Source organism: Phocoena sinus, chromosome 12, assembly GCF_008692025.1.
Source record: "Phocoena sinus isolate mPhoSin1 chromosome 12, mPhoSin1.pri, whole genome shotgun sequence".
Classification (NCBI taxonomy): domain Eukaryota; kingdom Metazoa; phylum Chordata; class Mammalia; order Artiodactyla; family Phocoenidae; genus Phocoena; species Phocoena sinus.
The window spans coordinates 42,348,682-42,374,564 of NC_045774.1; the positions used below are offsets into that span (position 1 = coordinate 42,348,682).

A 25,883-nucleotide genomic window follows, 5' to 3' on the forward strand; every position below is an offset into this window, starting at 1 on the left:
GATTTATCTACTATTTTGTTCAGCCGTCAAGATGATATTGTTAACTGGCATGAATACCTTGATTAGTTAACTGATCCTTTAGAAATATTGCCTTTCCTTATATCCACGAAACCAGTGTAGCTAAACTGACTTCTCCTCTTACAGGTTTTTCTTCTGTCAATATACATACTATAAAAAGACATTTTGCAGTAGAATGTTTCCCATCATTTCCATAAACATGGCTACAGTCAGAATGCGAATGAGTTCTTCACTGGGCATTATTACCTTCCTTCCTATTTATCCCTCAAAAGGACATTTCACCCATATAACCTTGTTTCCAGTGAGCTGCTATCTTTATGTTATCATTGTAATCTTTTGGCAGAGGAGATACAAAGTAAAAAAGTTTGTTATGTTTACTTGTTTTCTCTAACATGTTAAAAAGTTTTCTCATTAAAAGAACTTACGCGTTTAAATGGCCTTTCTGAATTGACAGCTATCAATGAATGATTATAATATTACAAAGTAAGAATGACACTTTTAAAAGTCTTTAAGACTGTTCACTTTTAATGGCATGGTTGGGACCACCAATCTCAAAACTGTGACAGTATGTCCTATTTATAACGCTTCAAGAGAAGATGTTTCCACAGCCTCAGAAGATTTTATTCCAATTTTTAGCAATCTCTCTTATTAAAGCTTTCATCAAACAGGTTTTTTCAGTAGATATGGTGAGAAAATGGATCATAATCCAATACAGTGTCATACAGGCAGAATATAACTTTTCTTTAACCTAAATACATATTGATTTAATGTTTTTCATTATTATTGTGTGATTTTATCTCCATTTTTTATGTTATCCTAGTTTTGTAATGTGTCCTGACATGAAGTTCTTTCTTCCCAAAGTTTTTTAATTTTTAAAAATTTTACCTATGTGTAAATGCTTTATATAATGCATGAAAAACTGAAAATTTCTCATCAGAAATCAATACTAATTTTTGAAAATCCTAACAGCCAAAAATATGTATTCTATCAAAGGAAAAGTAGATTTTTAAAAAATAAGCTTTCTCTCTCGTCTTTGTACTTACAAAGAGAAAAAATCTTTAGTGTATAGGCCTTTTGTGTGCACAGTATAGTTGTTAATTAAAATCTTAGAATAAGATATGTAAAAGGTGGATTTAACTTTTGAAAAGTCAGTTCTTTGTGTCTGAGGTGGGAAGTTGCAGGAAGGGAGTCAGCTCACTTGAATCATGAAAGAGTATTCTTGAGCCTGTGCTATGAGTGGTCACCAAACCTATATGGATATTCAAAGTACTTGGGATACTTTCTAAAATACAGATATCTGGGCCCCATTGTGACTCTGATGAGTCAGTATCTCTGGAGTGAAGCTTGAAATAATGTATTATTAATAAGTTCTCTAGGCAGTTCTTCCTTATAGCCCAGTAGTAGTCCTAGTCCTAGAGCCTTTAGGAAGTATTGTACAATCCTCAGCTTGCTCGTGGGACTTGACTGGAAAGACTGAGATTTAAGTTTAAAAAAAAGGATTTAATTCTGAGACACTAAGCTTAGGTGTGTAATGGCACGTTTAAACTCTTTTGGTAGCTCTTGCTTTATAAGCCTGAGAAAATCATGACCTGGAAGAAAAGGAACCCAGGCAAGTGGTGCTTTTTTAATACTGTGCAGATTTTTTAATAACGGTTTTATTGTTATATAGTTCACACACCCTATAGTTCACCCATATAAAGTATACAATTCAGAGGGACTTCCCTGGTGGTCCAGTGGTTAAGACTTCACGCTTCCAACGCAGGGGGCTCAGGTTTGATCCCTGGTCGGGGAGCTAAGATCCTGCAAGCCAAGTGGCCAAAAATATACAATTCAGTAATTTTTAGTATGCTCACAGATGTATGGAACCAAGACCACAGTCAATTTTAGAACATTTTTGTCACCTCCAAAAGTAACACCTTTAGCTGTCACTCTCTTAAACCCCATGCCCTCCTCAGCATCAGCAATCACTAATCTACTTCCTGCATTTATAGATTTGCCTGCTCTTAGACATTTTATATAAATGTAATCTGTGGTCTTTTGTGACTCTTTCTCTGACCACACCAGTTGTTGAGCTCCGTTAATTGCCAACACTCTGCTGTTTTCAGCAATGCCCTGTGGCATAAATTGCTTCATAGACTGGTCCATTCTGGTTCCTTTGAAGGACTAGCTTCCTGGGTTAATGTTTGAGATTTTTACTGTTCAGGAGTGTCCTTCCCAGCTGTCTCTTTTACTGTTTCTCTCTTGCAAGCTAGCCAGCCTACAGTAGAGCCTGTTGCTCCAGGGAATCTAACACTGTCCTCCCAACTGCCTTTGCCACAATCTCCCGCTGTTTTGAGAGTGCCCTTAGGATTGAACTTCATACTCTGTTGCAAAAGAATTCAGTTCCTTTAGGGAGACCTTCAGCGGTCTCTGTTCTGTGGCCTATTTCTCCCCAGGCAAAATCTCTGAGCCTAATCATTGTGGGTGGGAACAATGTCAAGATTCTGAGTGACTCTAGCTGAGTGCTAGTGGAGGGAGGGTGCGCAGCAGCTCTAGGTCTCTCGGCTTGCCTCTTTCAGTGGATACTCCTGCCCCAGAAGCCAACGCAAGGGCAGTCAGGGCCCCAGTATTCTCGTGGCTACACCCCAGGTAAAGCCTTCCTCCCTTGAGGCGGCCTGGGCTCTGAAGAACGGAGCCCCCACCTTTTGGCTGCACTTGCCTGGAACTTAGCTTCAGCTACAGATGAGAAGTGCTGACGCCCTGCCCTTCCTAGGAAGACAGCGGTCCAACTAGGAGCTGGGGGAGGGGGCGCCCTCTGTTCTTGGCTGTTCCAGTCTGGAGTTTCCATCTTGCTTAGCTGTGAGAGGGTAGGAATCAAGTGGATTTTGTTTCAAATACCACAGACTTCAGCTCTTCTGAGTTTTAGTAGCTTTTCTTGAATATATTTCTTCATTTGCTTGTATGAACCATTTCCAGAAGCTTTAAATGTGTTATTTTATGGTTTTTCACCAGTTTCCTTGGGGAGCAGGTCTGAAGAGCTCCTCATGCCATCATGCCGAAAGCAGAGCCCTCAGGGAGATTATTTTTAAAATGATATCAGGTAACAAGGTGATAGTTAAGAAAGGAATTTGAGGTGTACACTATCTTCAATTATTATTAAACAGAAACCTAAAAAATTGCAATTTTTATGGTGCTTGCATATTCCTCCATTTTACAAATATTTTGAAAATTCTCTTTTATCAGTATGGAAGAATGAGGAAAAGGAGTTTAATATTTGTCTACACTTAGGCCAAAGTGAGAAATGGAACCTCTGTTGCCAAATGCAGAGGTGTCAGTGATGATGCTAGTGATGATATTACCTGTTACAGGAGCGGTTCTTTCTGGTTTATGTTTATTATCTCTAAGCCTCAACAGTAATCTTACAAGGTAAGAAAGAGCATATTTTTATACATGAAGCTGCTGAGATTTAAAAGGTGTGCCCAAGGTCTCGACAGCTGAGATTCTAATTCATGTCTGTCTGACTTCAGAGTTTGTGCCTTGGGCGTTAATCCTGGATGTCTCAAAGTGAAAAGTCCCAAGAAAAAGAAAAAAAGATGTTAGTCTGATTTCTTCCTTGTATAAGCCTTAGGGGAGGGAATTGTTTTAAGGGTCTTTTCCTGGAATGAAAGATATTTAAACTGGAGCACACTGGGAAACTAGTCTTCTGCGGAAAGCATCTTATGCTCAGTTGCCTAGAAGCACAATTTGGAAATTTTGTCTCCAAAGTGAAATCTTTTAGTACATTACACTCTACAGTGTGGTGGCATTATTTGCTCCTTGAGATGAATAAAATGCCTTTTTTTTCTGATACATTTATTTCAAGAGCTTTATAATGGGTACACTAAGGTCTTTGAACATTCCTTATCCAGTTCAGCACTTAGCACAGTGCCTTGTGCATAAAAGAGGCTCAGTAACTGTTTTGAATGAGTAAGCACAGATTCTTACTTAAACAAAACTAGGTGTTAAATAGTTACTTTTTCATATTTTGTCGTTTATTCACCAATTCAGGTCATTTAATAATTGTTAACTGAGTTTCTACCATGGGCTAGGCACTCTTCTAGGGGATGACTAGTGAAAAAAGACAAAAAAACCTTTTTCCACAAGAAAATTCACCCATAATGCTGAATTTGGAACGGGCTCTTTTTTGTTGTTTTGTTGTTGTTGTTTTTTTTAATTTTGGGCCACACTGCGCATCATGTGGGATCTTAGTTCCCCGACCAGAGATTGAACCTGCACTGGTCCACTGGTCTGCCAGGGAAGTCCCTGGAATGGGCTCTTTTTTTCCCCCAGCTTTATTGAAGTATAGTTGACAAATAAAATTGTAAGATATTTAAAGTGTATATCATGGTGATTTGAAATAAGAAATGGACTTTTAAATATTAGTATAAGAAGAAAGGAATTAGTGTTAGTTGCATAAATATTTTGTACTAGGTAAAAGTAATTGAGGCTTTTTGATTGTAAGCAACAGAACCAATTCAATTTAGCCTAAGCAAAAATAGTAGAATATACTGTATTACAAGAATGCAGAGATATCTGTGGAATCCATAGGTGGGAATGAAGCCTGGCTTCAGGAAGGAAAAGGCTTTGTTGCTGCTCGCATTTCCCTCTGTTTCAGTTCTTTTCTCTCTCTGCAGACTGACTTCCTTTCCTCCTTAGCTCATATGGCAGACTATGGCTGTCCCACAGCCCTGAAGTTCTATAGTTCATTTCCCGCCACCTGCAGAGACTAACTCAGAGACTTTGGGTCTCACTTCCTCAGGTTTGGTCAAGTGTTCATTCAGCCTGACCCGGTGAGCTATAACCCAAGAATATAGAATCCCAGTACAAATATGACTACTTATGTATGATTCATGGGATTTGTGAATAGGCAGGCATCCAAAGGTATTGTCTACATATATACCACATAATTTTCACAGTACTTTACAAGGTTGGAAAATCTTTCTGATGAATTTGGAGCCTAGAAAGGTTGGATAACTTACCCATGATTATACAACACATAAGCTGTGCACCCAAAACCTAATTTTGTCTGACTCCAAAATCTTATCTTGTTACCATTAACTCTATACTTTCTTTCTTTCAAACTGTTATAACATTAGTTTCAGGTGTACAAAATAGTGATTTGATATTTTTATATGTTGCAAAATGATCACCACAGTAAGTCTAATAATTAACATCCATCACGACGTAGTTAGTAAATTTTTTTTTCTTGTGATGAGAACGTTTAAGATCTACTCTCAGCAACTCAAATGTACAATACAGTATTGTTAACCATAGCCACCATGCTGTACATTACATCCCCAGGACTTATTTTAAAACTGGAAGTTTATACCTTTTGACCCCCTTTGCTCATTCCCTCCCCACTCCCACTCCCTCCCCTCTGGCAACCACACATCTGTTCTCTGTTATCTCTGAGTTGTTTTTTTTTTTAATATTTCACATATAAGTGAAATCATACAGTATGTCTTTCTCTGTCTAATTTATTTCACTTAGCATTATGTGCTCAAGCTCCATCCATGTTGTTGCAAGTGGCAAGATTTCATTCTTTTTATGGCTGAATAATATTCCATTGTGTGTGTGTGTGTGTGTGTGTGTGTGTGTGTGTATTATATAAAATCACATTTTTCTCATCCATTCGTCCATTGAGGGACACTGAGGTTGCTTCCATGTCTTGGCTATTATAGATAATGCTGCAGTGAACAGTGGGGTGCACATATCTTTTCAAGTTAGTGTTTTCATTTCCGTTGGATAAATTCCCAGAACTGGAGTTGCTAGATCACATGGTAGCTCTGTTTTTAGTTTCCTGAGGAACCTCCATGCTGTTCTCCATAGTGGCTACACCAATTTACATTTCCACCAACAGTGCTCCAGGGTTCCCTTTTTCTCTACATCCTAGCTAACACTTATCTCTTTTTGATAATAACCACCCTGACAGGTGTGAGGTGATCTCATTGTGGTTTTGATGTACATTTCCCTGATGATTAGTGAAGTTGAGCAACTTTTCATGTGCCTGTTGGCCATTTGAATATCTTCTTTGGAAAAATGTCTATTTAAACTTTTACCCATTTTAAATTGGATTTTTTTTTCAGCTCTTGAGTTGTATAAATTCTTTATATATTTTGGATATTAACCCCTTATCAGATACACTATTGGCAAATATTTTCTACAATTCTGTAGGTTGCCTTTGCATTTTGTTGGTGGTTTCCTTTGCTGTGCAGAAGCTTTTTAGTTTGATATAGCACCCTCCCCCTTTTATATTTTTGATGCCACGGTTTATCTTGTCTATCCATTAACAAATTATTGTAGTTATAGTTCTACTACTTTTGCCTTTTAACCTTCATAGTAGCTTTATAAGTGATTAACCTACCACCTTTACAACATTAGATTATTCTGAATTTTACAATATATTTACCTTTACTAGTGAGATTTATACTTATCCTGTTACTAATTAGTACCCTTTTGTTTCAGCTTAAAGAGTCCTTTTAACATTTCTTGTGAGACCAGTCTAGTGGTGATGAACTCCTTCAGCTGTTGCTTGTCTGGAAAACTCTTTATTTCTCCTTCAATTCTGAAGGACAGCTTTCTAAGTGGAATGTTATTGGTTGGCAGTTCTTTCCCTCCCCTCCACCCCAGCACTTTGAATATATAGTGCCACGTTCTTCTGGCCTGCAAAGTTTCTGCTGAAAAATCTGCTGGTAGCATCATGGGCTTTCCCTTGCATGTAATAAGTTGTTTTTCTCTTGCTGCTTGTAAGATTCTCTCTCTTTAACTGTTGACAGTTTCATTATAATGTGCCTTGCAGTGGGTCTCTTTGGATTCATCTTCTTTGGAACTCTTAGTTTCCTGGATCTGGATGTCTGTTTCCTTCCCCAGGTTATGGAAGTTTTCAGCCATTACTTCACTTAAGTTTTCTGTCCCTTTCTCTCTTCTTGGTCCTCCTTCTGGAACCCCTATAATGTGAATGTTGGTCTGCCTAATGTTGTCCCATAAGTCCCTCAGACTATCTTCAATCTTTTTTTCTTTTTACTGCTCTCATTGGCTGAGTTTCACTGCCCTGTCTTCAGATGTACTGATCCTTTGTTCTGCCTCATCTAGTCTGCTATTAAACACCCCCTATTGTATTTTTCAGTTCAGTTATTGTATTCTTCAGCTCTGTGACTTCCATTTGGTACTATCTTATACTTTTTCTCTCTGTGTTGAAATTGTCACTTTGTTCTTGCTTTGTTCTCCTTACCTTGGTGAGCATCTTTATGACCATTACTTTGAAGTGTTTATCAGGTAAACCACTTTTCTCTTTTATTAAGGTCTTTTTCTGTGGTTTTATCTTATTCTTAAATTTGGAACATATTCATTTTCCTTGACTCTCTGTGTTGGTTTCTATGTACTAGATAAAACAGCTATCTCGCCCAGTCTTGAACGAATGGATGGCCTCCTGTAGGAGATGAACTTTTCTTAACTAGTTTTTAAAAAGGTGTTGAGAGAAAAATATTAAATTTTATTAAAAGAATATAGTCTTCTTATTAATGATTTCTAAATGCCATTATCTTGTTAAGTATGCATGCTCTTTATTAATTGCTATTTCTTATGATAGTAGCACTATTATCTTACCTTTTATGTGTAGTTACATATGCTATTGCAAAAATAGTGTGCTCGTATTAATAAAATCATAACAGTTCCTATGAAGCCTTTCGACTGTTCTCAGCAACAAACTTAAAGTGACTGACTTATACCTTGTTTCTAGATAATTGAAATATGTACAATAAAATGGCAATCAAAAGAATTCAGAGGAACTTGCTTTTTAAGATTTTTTTGGTTGTTTTTGTTGTTTGATTTAACTAGACACAATGAATTTAAGGTCTGTTGCATAAATCCTATTGTAACGTATAGGCAGGTTAGTAGACTAGTATATAAAAATTGGACATATTACCTTATTAGAAACTTTTCCAGTTTATAATCTAGGGATAAGTTTAGTTTCATTTGTGATATTTATGTTAAGGTTTATTTTGAAGACGTGTAAATTACTTTCAAAAATATTGTATCATATTCCAGTGAGCAAGATTAAGAGGTACAAACTTGCAGTTACAAAATAAATGAGTCACAGGAGTGAAATGTACAGTGGGGGGAATATAGTCAATAATATTGTAATAACTTTGTATGGTGGCAGATGATAACTAGACTTATCATGGTGATCATTTTGTCCTGTATAGAAATATCAGATCACTATGTCGTGCACCTCAAATTAACATAGTTTTGTAGGTCAGTTATACTGCTAAAATACACACACACACACACACACACACACACACACACACACACACAGTGTCATATTTCAAAACAGGGGTTTGTTTCTTTCCTAGGATTCTCTATTTATACTTCTCTTGGTGATCTTACCCAGTCTTATGGCTTTAAATATAATGTGTGTGCTCACTACTCCCTAATTTTTATCTCCAGGTCAAAGTGCTCCCCTTATCTTACAATTTGTATATCCAATTGCCTTCTCAATGTCACCACTTGATGTATTAGACATAACATGTTCAAAACTGAATTTCTTACTCCCCTAAGCCAAAAAATAATAAACCTGCTACACCTTCCATATTTCCCATATCTATTAATGACAGATCTGCCCTTCCATTTGCTCTGTCTGGAAACCTTAAGACTTATTCTTGACTTCTCTTCTGCCTTACATTTTGTGAGCAAATCCTGTTTTCTTCAAAATATATCTAGCATCTGGCACCTTCTCCCAACCTCCACTGTTGTGCCACCCTAGTTCAAGCATCCTCATTCTTTATCTGGATTATTTCTTTCTGCTGCCACCCTTGCTTGTCCACAGTGTTTTCTCAGCAACCTGAGTGAGCTATTAAACAAATATCAGATCACATCATATCTTCTTAGTACCCTTCAGTGGTTCCTCATTTTTTCCTGAGTTAAAAATCAAAGTTTGTAACATTGGCCTAGAAGAGCTCATGCAATCAATTCCCCACCTCGCCTTCCTTCTCTGACTTGATCTCTTACTCTTTTCTGTCATCCTGGCTCTCTTGCTTTTTCTCAAACAGAAAAGAAACCATCCACCTCAGAGCCTTTGCACTGACTGAAACATACTCTCTAGATACCTATGGGACACAGTCTCTCACCTCCTTCAAGACTTTACTCAGCTGTCACCTTTTTCCATGAGCCCTTATTCTACCCCATTTGAGATTTTAACCCCCCTGCCTCACCATGCCCTATTTATTCTCGAAAGCACGAGGCAAGTCCCAGTGTGTGCTGCTACGTAACTTATGTATTTATTATGTTTATTTTCTTTGATCTTTTCCCTCCTAGTACAAGTTCCACAAGGACCAAGTGTTTTGACTGTTGTGTTCATTGATGTACCATCCAGTGAACAGATAGTGCTTGGCTGTAATTTCTGCTAAATGAATGATTGTAGGAAGGAATGTGTTTGTGGAACTCTTGTATGGCGTGTGGGGCGGGGTGAGGTTGGTCGCTTGCTGTGTTTCTATGGTAAAACTGCTAACATCAGTGGCTTTCAAAACACTTCCTCCTAAACTGGGTTTGTGGAGTACATAGAACGCGCTGAGTCAGGCACGTTTGGCTTTCCTTCATTGGAGCTGTTGTATATGCGCCAAAAAATGGTTAGCGTTTCTGGATATTTACATCAAAATAAGAAATGAATTTAAAACCACTTTCAACTGCAAGAATGATTGTGATCAACAACCTGTGGCTTAGTAACTGAGACTTTTAAAAAATCGTTATTAAACAAGAAATTTAAAGAGAAATTGTAGACATTTAAAAATGATTTCGTTTTTAACTTCAGTAATCCCATTCTAAGCTTAGTAGAGATTCCCCTCACCTTGCTTTTTTCTTAAACTTTAAACATGTGCTTTTTCATACAATTTGGGATAGAGAAGTAATTAATCTTTTAGGTGAAATGTTATTGTCAGACAGCTATAGCACTCACACCTAGTATTATCCTATAAGTTGTACAGCATTTGGTCTTACTAGAATGTGTCTGTGAACTCTTTCTGCTATTAAAGGGCTGCTTGATTAGTGCCTTTGAACCTAACCAACATAACACGTTAAGCTTAATGTATTTCCCCAATTCAATTTTCCTTCTTATGACAGACAGCAGTACTACCAGACATTTCTGGTTTATTCTGATGGAGATTACCTTTTTCTTCACTGATTTAAATTTAGTCTTACACAGTAACATATTAGTCAGATTTATTAGCTACTTATTAGTCACGTTCAATATGATAAAAATAAAAACCACTATAATCTTCTAAAGAATTATATTACAGCATTGTGAAAATACCTCTCTTGGGTTCTGTTTTCACTGTTAAAATATGAGATTTAGAGTAGTTTATTTGTGGTGCCTTTCTTCTACAATTGTAATAAAATAAACAGTCACAAATCTTAAGAAAATTTAGGATGAATTCTGGATTCTAGCCGAATAATCTTGTCATGCCAGTAAGTATGAGTTTTTAGCTAGATAAATAAATCCCAACATATCATTCAATCAAATGGGTTTTGACTCAGTTACAAAGGAATTTCAATATCCAAAAATATATATTTTCAGATAGCCCATGTGACTTTGTACTGTGGAATTGATCTTTGTGGAATGTAAAACAAGTTTTCCCTGGAAGAAAATGTACTTGTTATAGAGCTTGATTCATTTGTATCCAACTTTTGAGTAATTAAGTATAGTATTTTTACAGAGTTTAGCAGACAAATGAAATTAAAAAGCAACAAGGTTGAATACTGTTACTGAGAAAACTGTTTTATATTTAGAGTCTTATCTCAGCCCGTGGTGACAGCTATCCTCTCTTATTCCATCCAGAGATAATGTGAGGGAAAAAAAAAAACCTTCACAGTAGATTGTGTGCTATTTAGGTCATCAGCATTCTGAAGTATTTTCAGAGTTGAGACTAAATATAGACCTGAAGCAAAAAATAATGAAATTTCTTCTTTAGTCATGTTTATTGATCTTGTGGTTTAAAAGGGGAAAAGTTGATAGAAAAAAAATCACTGATAAGTACAAGGTTTCTGGCAAGTCCTTCTTTGGTGTGTAGCTGAAATGACCCAAGCAGTCTTCAAATAGCCTATACTCTGCTTTGGTGTACTCAAGGTTACCTCACAATAGTATCATGTCTGAATAATTTTATAATGGAATTAAGAGAGATTAGTTTATCTAAGTCCCATAATAGACGTTTGCCCTGAATTGAACATCATATTCACAGCTTGGAATACTATACACTGAGAGAGGTTGTTTAGCTGTTTCAAATGATAGAAAACGGGGATAGTCTTACGATCTTATTATCTTGTACCTTATTAATCATAAGAAAAAGGGTTTTTTTAAAGTATAGATTTGCTAATACACTCCCAATATATAAACAAAAGTCAATAAAATAAGAACTGTTTGTAATATAGTTGTTAAAACAGCAACATTAGATTTAACATGTTTTACCCAGATTAAAAACTGTCTTGGTAAAGATGATATTTTCTCCTTCCTCCCTCCTCCCCTGCTTTGGAATTATCCACTCTAGAAGTAATATGGGTTGATTGAAAAGTGAAGGCATCATCTTCCAAGGGGTGAGGGAGGTCAGAACATCTAAAGTATTCAGAGCCAGTATTCCTGGTTACCTACCTGATTGCATTTTGCTTTAAGCATTAACATGCTTTGCTTGCAATTCTCTTTATTCTAGTCTATGCAAGGGAAGCTTTCTAAAGAAAAATTGACTACTCAAAAGATGATGGAAGAGCTGGAAAAGAAAGAAAGAAACCTTCAGAGATTAAGAACATTGCTTGATGTGAGTAAAAGAAATTCAGGTAGCTTTCAAGGATGATTCAGTACCTACTTAAGTTAAAGCAAATGCCTATTTTGTACATATTCATAAATCACTTTTTAATTGAAGACTTGATTTTGATGTGCCAGTTAATCAAATCCATTAGGTTTCTTACTAAAATTATAATCTAAAACACAAACTTTTATTTTTCTAATGTCTTAGAAACAATTGCACAAACGTAACTATAGCAAAGTCAAATAGTGTACAGAGATTAGATCCTAAAGTCATCAAATGATGCATAAGTTGAATATAAACAAAATTACCCTTGAAAATCCTTAAGGGAAGGTGCAATGTAGACACTTCATCACTGGAACAGGTCACACTTTCTTCATTTAATTATGAGATGAAATACTTGGCTTGCATTTAAGGACATGTTATATAAAAAATGCTTATTTTAGTTTTTGAGTTGTCATCATGACATTTTCCTCTAAATACTTAGGAATGCATCTCCAAAACTTAGGGACAGTTTCCTATATAACCATTTCACCATTGTCACACCCGATAAGAATAATAATTTTCCTTGGCGTTTGATAATACCTAGTCTTATGAAAATTACCCCCTTCTTCCCCAAATGTTTTTTTTTAACGTCTTTATTGGAGTATAATTGCTTTACAGTGGTGTGTTAGTTTCCGCTGTATAACAAAGTAAATCAGCTATACATATACATATGTCCCCATATCCCCTCCCTCTTGCTCCCCAAGTGTTTTTTATAGTGGCTGTTGAAACCAGCATTCAAGCAAGGACCGTGTGTTGTGTTTCATTTTGTCTTATAAACCTAAAGTTTCTTTCTTCTCCCTGAAGAAACTGGGCATTTTGTCTTACAGACTTGTAAACTTGTCACACCTAGATTTGTCTGATCGCTTCCTCATGGTGTGGTTTATCTTGTTCTCTCCCCCCTGTATTTCTTGTAAGCTAGGAGTTAAAGCTAAAGATATTAGATTCAGTGCAAACATTTTTTGGCACGAATACTTTGTAGGTATTGTTCACATCATCAAATTATACGTGTTTGTTTATCCCACTGTAAGTGTCACAAATACCCATCTCACTGGGTTAAGGTGGTGACAGACTGATTCTTTCCATTGTAACATTGTAGCCTCTGCAGTCAGCAGTTAATGGGGTTGTTGATACTTAGGCAAGTGTGTGGATGTGCAGTTTGCCAGCAACCTTTTCCTTGCTGGTTTTAGCTTACACCAGTGATCATTGTCTGAATCATTAGATGATTAAAACAACAGTAATTTTTTCTAATTATATCATTCCCTTTACATTTATTAGCTGGCATTTGTCTGTAAAAATTTGTATTTTCCTCATCAACCCAGGCTATTTGGCTTTTCTGAAATACAGTTCCAACTGGAAAGCTAGTTAAACTTACCTTTAATTAGCAGTTTTCAGGATGAGGAGTAAATGGTGAAAATTTTTTATTTTTCCTGCTATATGTATGCAGTTAAATTTGGTTAATGTGCATGTAATATTCCACTGTTTTCTTTATAGAATTGGATGAGGGATTGTTAACCTTTATGGCTTTTGAGTACCTTTCCTCTGTTCTAACAACCAGATTTTTGTTTTCTTTATCCATTGCAGAACCAAAGACAAACAGAAGAGACCTGCTCTTTATTGGATCAGGGCCAGGAAGCAGACCAATCCAGGCAGCAGACCATTCTTTCCAAAAGGCCACTATTTGATTTGAGTGTGATTGATCAGCTGTTCAAGGAGATGTCCTATTGTTTGTTGGACTTGAAGGCATTGTGTAGTATTCTTAACCAGCGTGCTCAGGGCAAAGAGCCTAATCTTTCATTATTACTGGGAATCAGTTGTAAGTGGCTACTGACTTGTTCTTACTGTATTGCTTAACAATTAGAAATGTGTCTTCATGAATCGGGAACTTCTGACTGCCTTTTCCCTATTTGTTTTTATCTCCTTTCCTACTTAGCTTTATATATTTCTGAATCAATCTGTGGGTCTGAATACCTGTTCCTACTTCATTGCTAGAACTTGCCTCATTATGTTTATAGAAATGAGCAGGATCGTAGCTGATATGGACTGCCACTCAGAAGAATGCCTATAAATGTGCCTGCTAGGAGATGTTTCCTATGCTGAGTCTGTTAATATGTGACTGGAATGGTAGTTGGGTGTGATTTCCTGATTACTTTTCTAAAAGTAATGATTCTCTTTGCTTTCATGTGGCAGTTGTATTAAATTAATGACCCAGCCATCAGTCCACTGGTAAAATATTTTAGAGAAAGTACTCCTAAGCTTTCTTACGTATGTTCTATGGCAACTGTCTAATGTAAGTGCCAATGCTGTCACATGAGCCAGTTTTCATGGCCCATAGATCTGTTGCCCTTGTGATGCACACCTGCTGGCTTTGTCCCTTCCAATGTGACACCCACCCATTCTGCCTCAGTTCTGCCTTCCTGAACACATAATGGTGAGAACCGCCACAAGAATATCCTAGTGTCTCTTCCCGTCTGTGCTAATTTTGCTGGAACACTCAACTTACATGGCTCTAAATTATTATAATATTGACATGTTGGTCTCTTTTTAATATGGAGGAAATGGACTTCAGTAAGGAGGTATGAGTGGAGTAAGACCATACTGTTTATGTACCGACATGTTTGTATTGAGTAATTGCCTAATAATATGGTTAATATGTGACTGAGTGGAGACTAGTTTTGTTTCCAGTTTCATCAAAAAGATTCTGCCGTCTTGCCTCATAGTAGTTATTTTGGCAAACCAAATATTACTCCTTATCGAAGTATCTCACTTGTTAAATGAAACATGTAACTGTACTCAGAGATGTCGGCAGAATTTTCCCCTCCACTTCATAAATGTGAGAACACATATATGAGTGTGGGTATGTAAAAAACACTTTTTTAAAAAAATTGAAGTATAAGTTGATTTACAGTGTTGTGTTTTAGTTTATGGTGTACAGAAAAGCAATACAGTTATACATATAAAATATTTATTCTTTTTCATTTTAGCTTATTATAAGACATTGGATATAGTTCCCAGGAAGACCTTATTGTTTATTTTATATATAGTAGTTTGTATCTGCTAATCCCAGACTCCTAGTTTATCCGCCTCCCCTTTTCCTCTCTGGTAATGAAAGGTCTGTCTTCTATGTCTGTGAGTCTGTTTCTGTTTCATAGATACATTCATTTGTGTCGTATTTTAGATTCCACATATAAGTGATATCATATGGTATTTGTCTTTCTCGTTCTGACTGACTTTGCATAGTATGATAATCTCTAGGTCCACCCATGTTGACGCAAGCGGCATTATTTCATTCTTTTTATGGCAGCTCTATTTTTGGTTTCATAAGGAACCTCCATACTGTTCTCCATAGTGGCTGTACCAACTTACATTCCCACCAACAGTGCAAGAGGGTTCCCTTTTCTCCACACCCTCTCCAGCATTTATTGTTTGTAGATTTTTTGATGATGGCCATTCTGACTGGTGTGAGGTTATACCTCATTGTGGTTTTGACTTACATTTCTCTGGTAGTTAGCGACGTTGAGCATCTTTTCATGTGCCTGTTGGCCATCTGTATGTCTTCTTTGGAGAATTGTCTATTTAGGTCTTCTGCCCATTTTTTGATTGGGTTGTTTCTTTTTGAAAGACACTTCAATGTTTAAGTATATTCACTCACTCAGTAAACATTTATCAGATGCCTTCTATGGTCCAAGCACTAAGGTGCTGATAATGCAGATAAGTTGAATACAGCCCTTGCTCACACATTAACCAAAATATTACAGCATTGTGGTAAGTACTGTAATTGAAATGTGATCAGAGGGCAGTGGGAGCACAGGGGGAAAACCAACTAAATCTACCTGGGAGGGGCTGTGAAGGCTCCATGGAGTAGCTGGTGTTTGGCTTGAATCTTAAAGGAGGAGAGGTTTGCCAGGTGAACATGGGGTGTTTAGTTAGCAGTGATCTCTTGGAGCAAGAAATAAAAGCTCACACACAAAAGACTGGTTTTCTCCACCATTTTAGAGCTGGTCACCCCTTCAGTTACTTTGTAACCTTCTACATCTGCACGGTCCTGTGTAGCATTTATTACTTTTTCAGTACCAGGATAAAAGCGTGCTCCCTGTAAAAGTATGAGATTAGATCACTCCCTAACACCATACACAAAAATAAGCTCAAAATGGATTAAAGACCTAAATGTAAGGCCAGAAACTATCAAACTCTTAGAAGAAAACATAGGAAGAACACTCTATGACATAAATCACAGCAAGATCCTTTCTAACCCACCTCCTAGAGTAATGGAAATAAAAACAAAAATAAACAAATGGGACCTAATGAAACTTCAAAGCTTTTGCACAGCAAAGGAAACCATAACCAAGACCAAAAGACAACCCTCAGAATGGGAGAAAACATTTGCAAATGAAGCAACTGACAAAGGATTAATCTCCAAAATTTACAAGCAGCTCATGCAGCTCAATAACAAAAAAACAAACAACCCCATCCAAAAATGGGCAGAAGACCTAAATAGACATTTCTCCAAAGAAGATATACAGAATGCCAACAAACACATGAAAGAATGCTCAACATCATTAATCATTAGAGAAATGCAAATCAAAACTACAATGAGATATCATCTCACACCAGTCAGAATGGCCATCATCAAAAAATCAAGAAACAATAAATGCTGGAGAGGGTGTGGAGAAAAGGGGACACTCTTGCACTGCTGGTGGGAATGTGAATTGGTTCAGCCACTGTGGAGAACAGTATGGAGGTTCCTTAAAAAACTACAAATAGAATTACCATATGACCCAGCAATCCCACTACTTGGCATATACCCTGAGAAAACCAAAATTCAAAGAGAGTCATGTACCAAAATGTTCACTGCAGCTCTATTTACAATAGCCAGGACATGGAAACAACCTAAGCGCCCATCATCGGATGAATGGATAAAGAAGATGTGGCACATATACACAATGGAATATTACTCAGCCTTAAAAAGAAATGAAATTGAGCTATTTGTAATGAGATGGATAGACCTAGAATCTGTCATACAGAGTGAAGTAAGTCAGAAAGAAAAAGACAAATACCGTATGCTAACACATATATATGGAATTTAAGGGAAAAAAATGTCATGAAGAACCTAGGGGTAAGATAGGAATAAAGACGCAGACCTACTGGAGAACGGACTTAAGGATATGGGGAGGGGGAAGGGTGAGTTTTGACAGGGCGAGAGAGAGTCATGGACATATACACACTAACAAACGTAGTAAGGTAGATAGCTGGGGGGAAGCAGCCGCAAGGCACAGGGATATTAGCTTGGTGCTTTGTGACAGCCTGGAAGGGTGGGATGGGGAGAGTGGGAGGGAGGGAGACGCAAGAGGGAAGACATATGGGAACATATGTATATGTATAGCTGATTCACTTTGTTGTAAAGCAGAAACTAACACACCATTGTAAAGCAATTATACCCCAATAAAGATGTTAAAAAAAAAAAAAAAAAGCGTGCTCCCAATGTGAACAGAAGGGAGTCTCAGCACCTCCCCCACACAGTGTACAGCCCTTCCAGTCTTCAAAGTCTAACCCCAGAGCCCTTACCTTATAGGCTGGCATTTGCAAATTTGACCAGCCAGCTAATTTCTCAAAAACAATGGAGGTGTTTTGAACCTTTATCTCATCTGATGGAGATAAACTGATGGAGTCATCAGTTATCTGTTGATACTGTTCACCCCACCCTTCTTAAATCTGGGCTACCATGGTTTCCATGACATCATTCTCTGGGCTCTCCTTCTACTTTTATGACTGCTCAGCCTCAATCTGTGAAATTCTCCACCACTTAAATACTGGCGGTCGCCCAGGAAACTTTTCTTGTTGGTCTTTTTGTTTCTATTTACTTTCTCTGAGTAATCTTGTACATATCCACTTCTTTGCTGTTTTCTCTACACCTTTGACCCATACAGACATTCATCTCTCACTGCCTAGAATGTCCCTTTTGTCCTGATTGTACTCACCTGTACATTAGGACCAGCAGTTTCACAGGTATCACAGACTCAATATGTTTGAAACAGAACCTACTTTTCTTTCCTCCCTACGCTAAACCCGCTCCTCCTCTCAATAAGTAGAACCACTATCCACCTATCACCCCAACCCAGATTTTATCCTCCACCCTACTCGTTCCCCCATCTGTGTCCCGTGTCCAGTCCCTGGCCCCTTTCCAAGCTGATTGATAATCGAACTTCTTCATGTCTATGAGTCCCTTCCTACTTGTGACGTTTATTCCTGCTGCCACATCTCCACTGCACTGTTGCCTTAATTCAAGCTTTCGTAGCCCTTCGTCTGGACTGGTTTCTCTGCCAAGCCTTGTGCCCTCCCCACCCCAGTCCATCTTTACATTGCTGCCAGAGCCACCTGTCTAACTTGTGATTCTGATTTCCTAATACCCTCCCTGAGAATAGAGATAAAGGTGGCTCCCACCTGCCTCTCCAGCCTTGTTTCTTGGACCTCCCCTCTCTTAATTTGTGTTCTGCTATTTTAGAGCTGGTTTTCTTGATGTTTCTCAATTTCTGTCAGACTGTTTTGTTTTCTGCTTCTGTATACCTTTGTTCATTCTGCTTCCTTGTCCCATTCAGTGAACCTGTCCCCTCTCCAGTGAGGCCTTTTTCTTTCTCTTCTTTGTGCTAATGTAGCCTTTGTGTAGTGGCAGGTCACCTGTGGTACCTGACTGAATTGACTTGTTTGTGAAACTGTATGTAAATCATTAAGAATAAGCCACTATATGCATTATTTTGCTGACCTCAGCACTCAGCATAGTGCCCAGATCATGATTCATGAACAGTAAAACAGTTCAATTAATGTTTGTTATAAATAACAAGTTATCTGACTCTTATGCCTCCAATTAATTAAAAGCTAGCTAACTCAGGGCCTTACCCTCAGTGATTCAGCCATTGGGCAACTAGCTATCAGCCTGATTCAGTTGTTTAGAATCATAGGGTCCCAACCCACACACACACACACACACACACACACACACACACTCGATTGTTAATACTTTGCAGTCTGTAAAAATATAAGATAATGCCCCTCACCACACAGTGATTTTCAGATTTTTGTTTCTGAGTTTGAAGAGAGCTGTTAGAGCCTGTTCCTTTTTACTTTTGGAATATTGTCATCCATTAAACCTGTTGAATTTGTGTGTTATCACTGTATGAATTTAATGCATTTTAGTTAGCAAAATTTTAAAAGGACCGAGTAGATAAGATGCATTTACTATTGAGTGATGCATAATTTAAACCTGAGCCTGACTTGTATTAAGTATACAGCATTATATTTACAATGATAATAAGTTGAAAATCCTAAAATGACTTTGTTCCCAAAAAATGTGAGATTTTCTCCATGTTTTATTTCCACAGCAATGAACTGTTCAGCTGAAGAGACTGAGAATGACCACAGCCCAGAAACACTCACTAAAAAACTGTCAGATGTATGCCAGTTACGGAGGGACATAGATGAATTACGGACCACGATATCAGACCGCTATGCTCAGGACATGGGAGACAACTGTGTAACCCAGTGACCAGTGTTGGTCCCACAGCAATAACGACCCATTGTTACATGCTGCTGTGCTAGGTTCTTCACATTTCTTTTAGGAGCCATGATAGAAACTTGCAAGTGACATACGACTTGCACATAAGTATTTTTTTCTGTGGATTTGTTCTTTTGGGGAGGAATTGGGATGTGAGGAAGTATCAAAGGGGCTTATCTAATCAGGAAATAATTAAATTACCATTTGAAAAATATGATAAAATGTGTAAGAAAAAAATTTCTGTATTCTCAAACTACTGATTGTAGGACCAAGCTGTGAAGAGTGCCCTTCAGATAAAGGGATAGGATTTCTTTTAATCCTGTAGTTTTTGTGTGTGTGTGTGTGTGTCTGTATGTGTGTGTGTTCACAAAATTATAAAGATTTCTAGGATCAAAGCAAAGCTTCTGAGAAAGGCACACACTGTATTCTTGTGCTGCTTCTTTTTTCATGGAGAAGCTTGTGTTGTACTTGGGGTTTTCAAGGGCTGGCTGAACAAGAGTTGCCACAGCAGGCAAGTGTTCAAATAGTAGTACAGCAGGCGAAACCATCTGTGTTTGAACAATCCCTGTGCTGAGATGGTGAGGTTGTAGGGTTGGGTTGATTTTAGTACTGTAGATAGGTCAGCTGTTTTTCCAGAGTGCTTGTGAATTTCTGAAGAGATGTGAAATTTTGATGTGATGGTTTTCCCGTTAGCATTGTAATGTATGTATTACAAGGCAATTTAACGTAATCTGAACTAATTTTAACATGTCCCTTACTATTTACAACTTTTTGTTTATATATTATATCTATCTATCTATCTATCTATATGTATATATCAATGTAAACAAAGCCATATATAATTAATGCAAACCTAAGGCCTCAGATCATTATTGTAAAAGAAAGATTAACAGAGTGACTCTGGAACAATAGCTTATTTATCCAAATCTCAAATGTTTACATTTTAACAGTTTTGTATCTGTTTTAAAGTTGAAACTACTTTAAGAAAAAAATCAACCTGTATTCTTTATATCAGAATTATCACTAGCATAAAACAAAATCTAAACCCAGGTGATATTGCAATTCCTTTTGTTAGGTAAAGTACATTAAAAACAGGGTTCTTCATAGAATACAAATTTGGCCAGGTTAGTTCTTCTTCTGGGGTACAGGATATCACTATGAAATGCAACTGACTTTTTTGTAGGCATATAATCATTTAAGCTTCCAAATGAGTATTTCCCTGTCTTAACTGGTATTTTGGAAGGACTGTATATTCCATTGCCTTCAGAGCGTTTAAATGTACGTTCTTTTTAATGTACTTAGTTACGGCAGTCATTGTCCTTTACAAGTTGTTTTGATTTATCTCTTGATGCAACCCCAGGTCTCATTTAGGTCAAGACTAAATAACAGGTAGAAGGAATGAGGGATGTTAATCAAGCAGGAGAATATTGTTTAGGGCAAGAGCAGATCACATGTCTGTTTTCTTGCCGGGCTTATATACTGGTATAAAGGCTGCTCCTAGAAAAATATGCTCCTAAAGTTTTCAGCAGTGAAAACATACTTGGGATAAGGCCTTCAAGGAAACTACCCAGGAAGACATTCAGTTCAGAAATTGACTTATATACGGCTCTCAATAGTTATTTTATAGTTATATTTCAACAATCAGTTATAATACATTGTAAGGACATCAGACTTTTCCTTCCATTCAGTGCCTGAGTCCTCCCTGCCCTTTTAAGTCTTAGGATCTGGGCACTAAGAAATCAGTGCATTGTAGTGATTCTGCATCCCAAGGTCCCTAACCTAATAAGGAAGGGCTTAGTCACTAGCAAGAATTTGGCTTTCTCACGTGTTCTTTTGTTTTTGAATGTTGGTGGTTTGAAGACAATCAGGGAGTAGTAAATTTGTACCAAAAATCTGATGCAAAGAATTCTGCCTTATAAAAAATTAAGATCTGTAAAAATGGCCCTTTACAGTAAAGTAGGTAATAGCATCTGAAATAGATAAGCCACAAGCGTAGCACACAACGCTTTTATATCCTCTTTGAATAGAATCCCCTCCCCCACACCCCAGCCTCCATAATTTTGAAAGTAAAGGTACCCTAAAATAATAGTGATAATGGGCAAATAATCACTGATTTGGGTCACTAGATTTTTAAATGTATATGTTTGGGGGGTTTATGGTTAGTATTGTTGTTTAAACAAACTTTTGATCGTTTGTTTTGATCACTGTAGATACTTTGTTTTCCGGCTTAGTTGGGATTAAGTAATTTATATTTTTTAAAAATAAGTTAGCTTTCTAAAACTTACAGAATTTGACTTAGTTCACATATCTTGAGGTTAAAACAAATTTAACCTAGTAGAAAATTAACTAACTACTGCTGATGTATTTCAGTTTCCAAAATGTATACTCCACATAAAAAGGGGATTTAAGATGTGATAGTGTAAGTATAACCCTGAAGTACAGAATGTAATCTCTTGGAGTCTGGGTTTTGTAAAGGGGCCTAGATAATAAGTAGACAGACTTGGAGGGAATTTGGGGGGAAATAAAACTAGTAGTATTCTAATTTGTCAGTATTTAATTTTGATTTTTATTTTTCAGAAAATTCCCCTTTCCCAAGACAATCTTTTGTGTTAGAGTAGTAAGAATATCAGTATCTCATTAAAAACAAAGATTTTACTGTTAGGCTAGGTAAGATGGGCAAATAGAAACACTACAGTATCTTGTCCTAGTTTGAACTAGGATATTCTTGGAAGTTATTACAGTGATTGTGTGTCTGAGGTGAAAATTAACCTAAGTTTTAAAGTATATCTATTTGAAATTTTGCTTAAGTATTGACTAGGTAAGCCATGCCTGAATTAAAAAAAAAATAAGTGTGGCCCCTTTTTGTATTTGAAATAGGATTCAGTATTTAACGTTAACAGTATTTTATCTTAGTGGAATTTGTTTTTTGGTCATGGCAATTTATTAAACTGAATTAGACTTCTTCCAGTAGCCTGTTAGAGACAATCTCAAGCTGGAAAGTGTTGCTAAAATGGATATTGTACATTTCTGACTCACTAATGAGCTTCTAAATTAATTCTGTCATAGTTCAAGACTTATTAATAGGATTCTCTTAGAGGGCATTTTTAAAGGAACTACTTTATTGGGAAAATGTTCTTTCAGTATCACTAATAGTTCATTGAATAATACAGTAGCTGAGAACTTGGACTATATTTTTACATCACACAGTGCAGCTCAGGCACATCTTCAGTTTAGATTATTGGCATTCTCTTATGCAGCTTTCTATCACTGTAGATATGTAATTACAGGAATAAGCAATTCTCCTAACCATGCTCACTCAGACTGTGTCATTTGAAACTGCCAGTAGCTAGAGCTCTCAGAGCCAAAGTTAATTCATTTTGTTTCCATTTTTGACAGTTTTTTTTCCAGTGTTCACAAAACATAAAATTTCTAGCTTCACCCCAGAATGTCATGGTGAAAATTGCTGCATGATATAATGTTCTACATTTAATCATGAAGAGGGAAAGGTTTTGGATATTTGGATTTTTTTCTTACTTAAAAGAAGTATTGAGTATATAAAGAATGTAGTTTCAAATCAATAAGTCATTAACAACACTATTACAGCTGCATACAGAGAGAACCTTTTGTGCCTTTTTGCCTGCAGTAAGCATTCATTTCTATTTTACGTGAGCTGTAAGAATGTTGATGATTATTGCACCTTGTTCTTCTGTAAATAGACTTGATTAGGATTTTTTTTTCCTTTCTTTTAAAGCAAGGAGCAGTTTTTGGTTACTAGGTAGATACCTTAGTAAACATGAGGGGAGGTATCAGATATATGTCTTTGGAGCCCAGCCTTTCCCCTGTTTAGTGAGCAGGAAACTCCTTTGGAGTATAGTCATTTGTGTGTATATGTGTACATATATGTATAAATAGTTATTTAAATATGTAAACATAAAATTCAGCATCACATTGGTGTGATGACAAGAAGTAGTAAGGTGCTAGGTGGTTATATTAAAAGCACAGCAGAGTGTATCAGTCACTATGACTGGTGGTTTTTGTAAACTAGGTTCAGTTTTTGAACCACCCAGAATACCTCATGTGTAAATACAACGGTCATGACTTAATTGAAATACAGTTTTTGTAAGAAGAATGTGAAGCCACTGGTTGGCTTATGCCTTCTGATCTATCATCCTTGCCTCTTTTTTTGTAAAGGGGTTGTTTTTTTGTTTTTGCTTTTTAATAGGGTTTACAGCTAGAATTTTGAATGCCAAAGTTCTATTTATTAATAAAAAAAGTTTTCAATGTTAATGGCTAAGTATTTTTCCACTGGACTATTGTTTGTTGATGTTGGAATTTGTATTAACAGAGAAATAAATTTTTTTATAAAAGATTTATGTCTACCAAGTGCCTAATGTTATTATAAAAATGTATTTGAAATTTTAGACTCGCTGAATTCCCAATAAGAATATGCTGACTTGACTTTTTAAAGTTTTCTTTAAATACGCAAGAGAAAATCTTACTAGATCGGGGACACTTCTGCCTTCTACGTCTATCTTACAGTTTCTTTTCAGTCATCAAAAAGCTTTTTCTCAGGGCCTTCCCCTGAAGGGCACCGAGATTTTCTGATGGCAGGTGCTGTAAATACAAGGGAATGTCTATGCATTTCAGCTCATAGCACTGTGTCTGTACTTTGAATTTCTAAAATACTTATTTGAATCAAGTCTTCTTTCTACTTTTCCAACAGACAAATCAGATTTCAGTTTTTTATATTGCTGAAAGCTTGGGCTGGCAAGTTAAATCTTTTTTATTTTCTCCCTTCTAATCAGAGATTAAAACCTTAACTGAAACATATACAAATAAGACCTTGTTAAAAGGTTACTCTGCAGAGGCCTTGACATCTCAGCTTTGATGGCACCTGGGTCCTTGTTCTAAGTCATATGTGCCTTAATGTCTCTAGCTGGTTAATATTTGGATTAGCAGCATCTGTTTCTAGTCCAGCTAACTTGGCATTGCTATCAGGAGTTTCAGATGAGTTATCTAATTCAGTTAACAGGAAAAAGAATCATGCATTACAGACTCCTTAGGTTGCAAGCAAGTGACTTGGAAATAAAAACAGAATGGATAAAATCCTAGAGTATTTCCAAGGTGATTAATGAAGAGGTTTCTCCTTTATAAGGAAAGATATGATTATTTTGATCTGGTTTAAAAAAAAGTGTTTTGATGGAGTCAGCAGAGGACTTAACGGGGTACATCCCAGTGATTTTGCCAGTACTTTGAGCTTCTCTTTATGCCAGCTTTCCCAACCAACCAGAGTCATTCTATGTAGAAGTGCAGAGGACTCAGTTAAAACGAGGGGTAGAATATGCTGTTAGTGATGGTGCAAAATGGCAGCATGTGGATCCAGTAGAGCAAACCGTTTACAAATGAATAGCGCTCTAACATCATGTCAGTCAAGATGGTCTCCTTGATTTAGAGGAGATTCCAGTTTGAGGACTGAAATTGAGATAAAAGATTTCTTCAATGTTTAAATAAAACTGCTGTCCCTGACAAATTCGGCGCGATCACACACACACACACACACACACACACACACACACACAACTTTCCATTTTAGCCAACCCGTTTTTACTTGAACACAGCCTTGCCTCACGATCTCTGTTGATTCCCTTATAATAGAAGTTTTAATTAAACGTACACCTACCCTGTGACCCGGACATTCCACTCTAGGTGTTTATTTGAGATAAACACTCATCTAAAAAGAGACTTGTAAATGAATGTTCACAGCAGTTTTATTCATAATAATCAAAAACTGGAAATAGCACAGGCATCTGTCAGTAAGAGTTCTCGGCCTAGAGTTGAAAAACAGCATTCTCTCACGACCTCGGGTTTTAATTGATTGTTGCTTATATGTCAATCCTTTGGGGAAATGGAGTAAAATTTAATAGACCACGAGGCAATGGAGCATCAGAGTTGGAAAACAGACCTCCTTTCTACCAGAGGCACTTTTGTTTACACTTCCCTCTGGAGCGTTTTCCTTTGTTATGCTGCCACCTGTGTTCCATGAGTCTCCACACTTGATGTGAAGCACTTGGTTTTACCCTTCTTGAAACAAATTTTTTATACCATTGTTTGGGTGCTGGTCACTCACCAGACTTTGAGCTCTTTTAGAGCAGGCACACTGTCTTATTAAACTTTGTCTTTAATGAGCAAGTAGGAAATACTAACCTCCAGAGATGTGCAAATACCTGTCCTTAGCCCCAGGAAGGAAGAACGATTTCCAGGAAGAAAAGAAGTGATCTTTAAAGCGTAATTCATCCTAGGAGGGTGTGGTGCTTTTAATGGGACAGGTAAAGTGATAATAAACCCTACTTAGGCAAGTTCCATTTTCCTCCATCTCTTGGACCTCTTGCTAATCTCTCCTGTGACTGTCCTCTTTTTGCCCTTCTGAGGCAGAAAGCCTGCCCTGCAGGCTACAGGATTGGACACAG

At 37.0% G+C, this 25,883-nt stretch overlaps 1 protein-coding gene across 1 annotated transcript in view; it reads left to right on the forward strand.

Annotated features, from left to right (window-relative positions):
* CEP85L (centrosomal protein 85 like) overlaps positions 1 to 19,407 on the forward strand; it is a 161,968-nt gene extending 142,561 nt beyond the window's left edge. Inside the window, exons 11-13 of the mRNA XM_032651320.1 lie at positions 11,733 to 11,837; positions 13,452 to 13,683; positions 19,244 to 19,407. Coding sequence (XP_032507211.1) covers positions 11,733 to 11,837; positions 13,452 to 13,683; positions 19,244 to 19,407 — 501 coding nt within the window. The remainder of the gene's footprint in view (positions 1 to 11,732; positions 11,838 to 13,451; positions 13,684 to 19,243) is intronic.
* Positions 19,408 to 25,883: the final 6,476 nt, after the last annotated feature.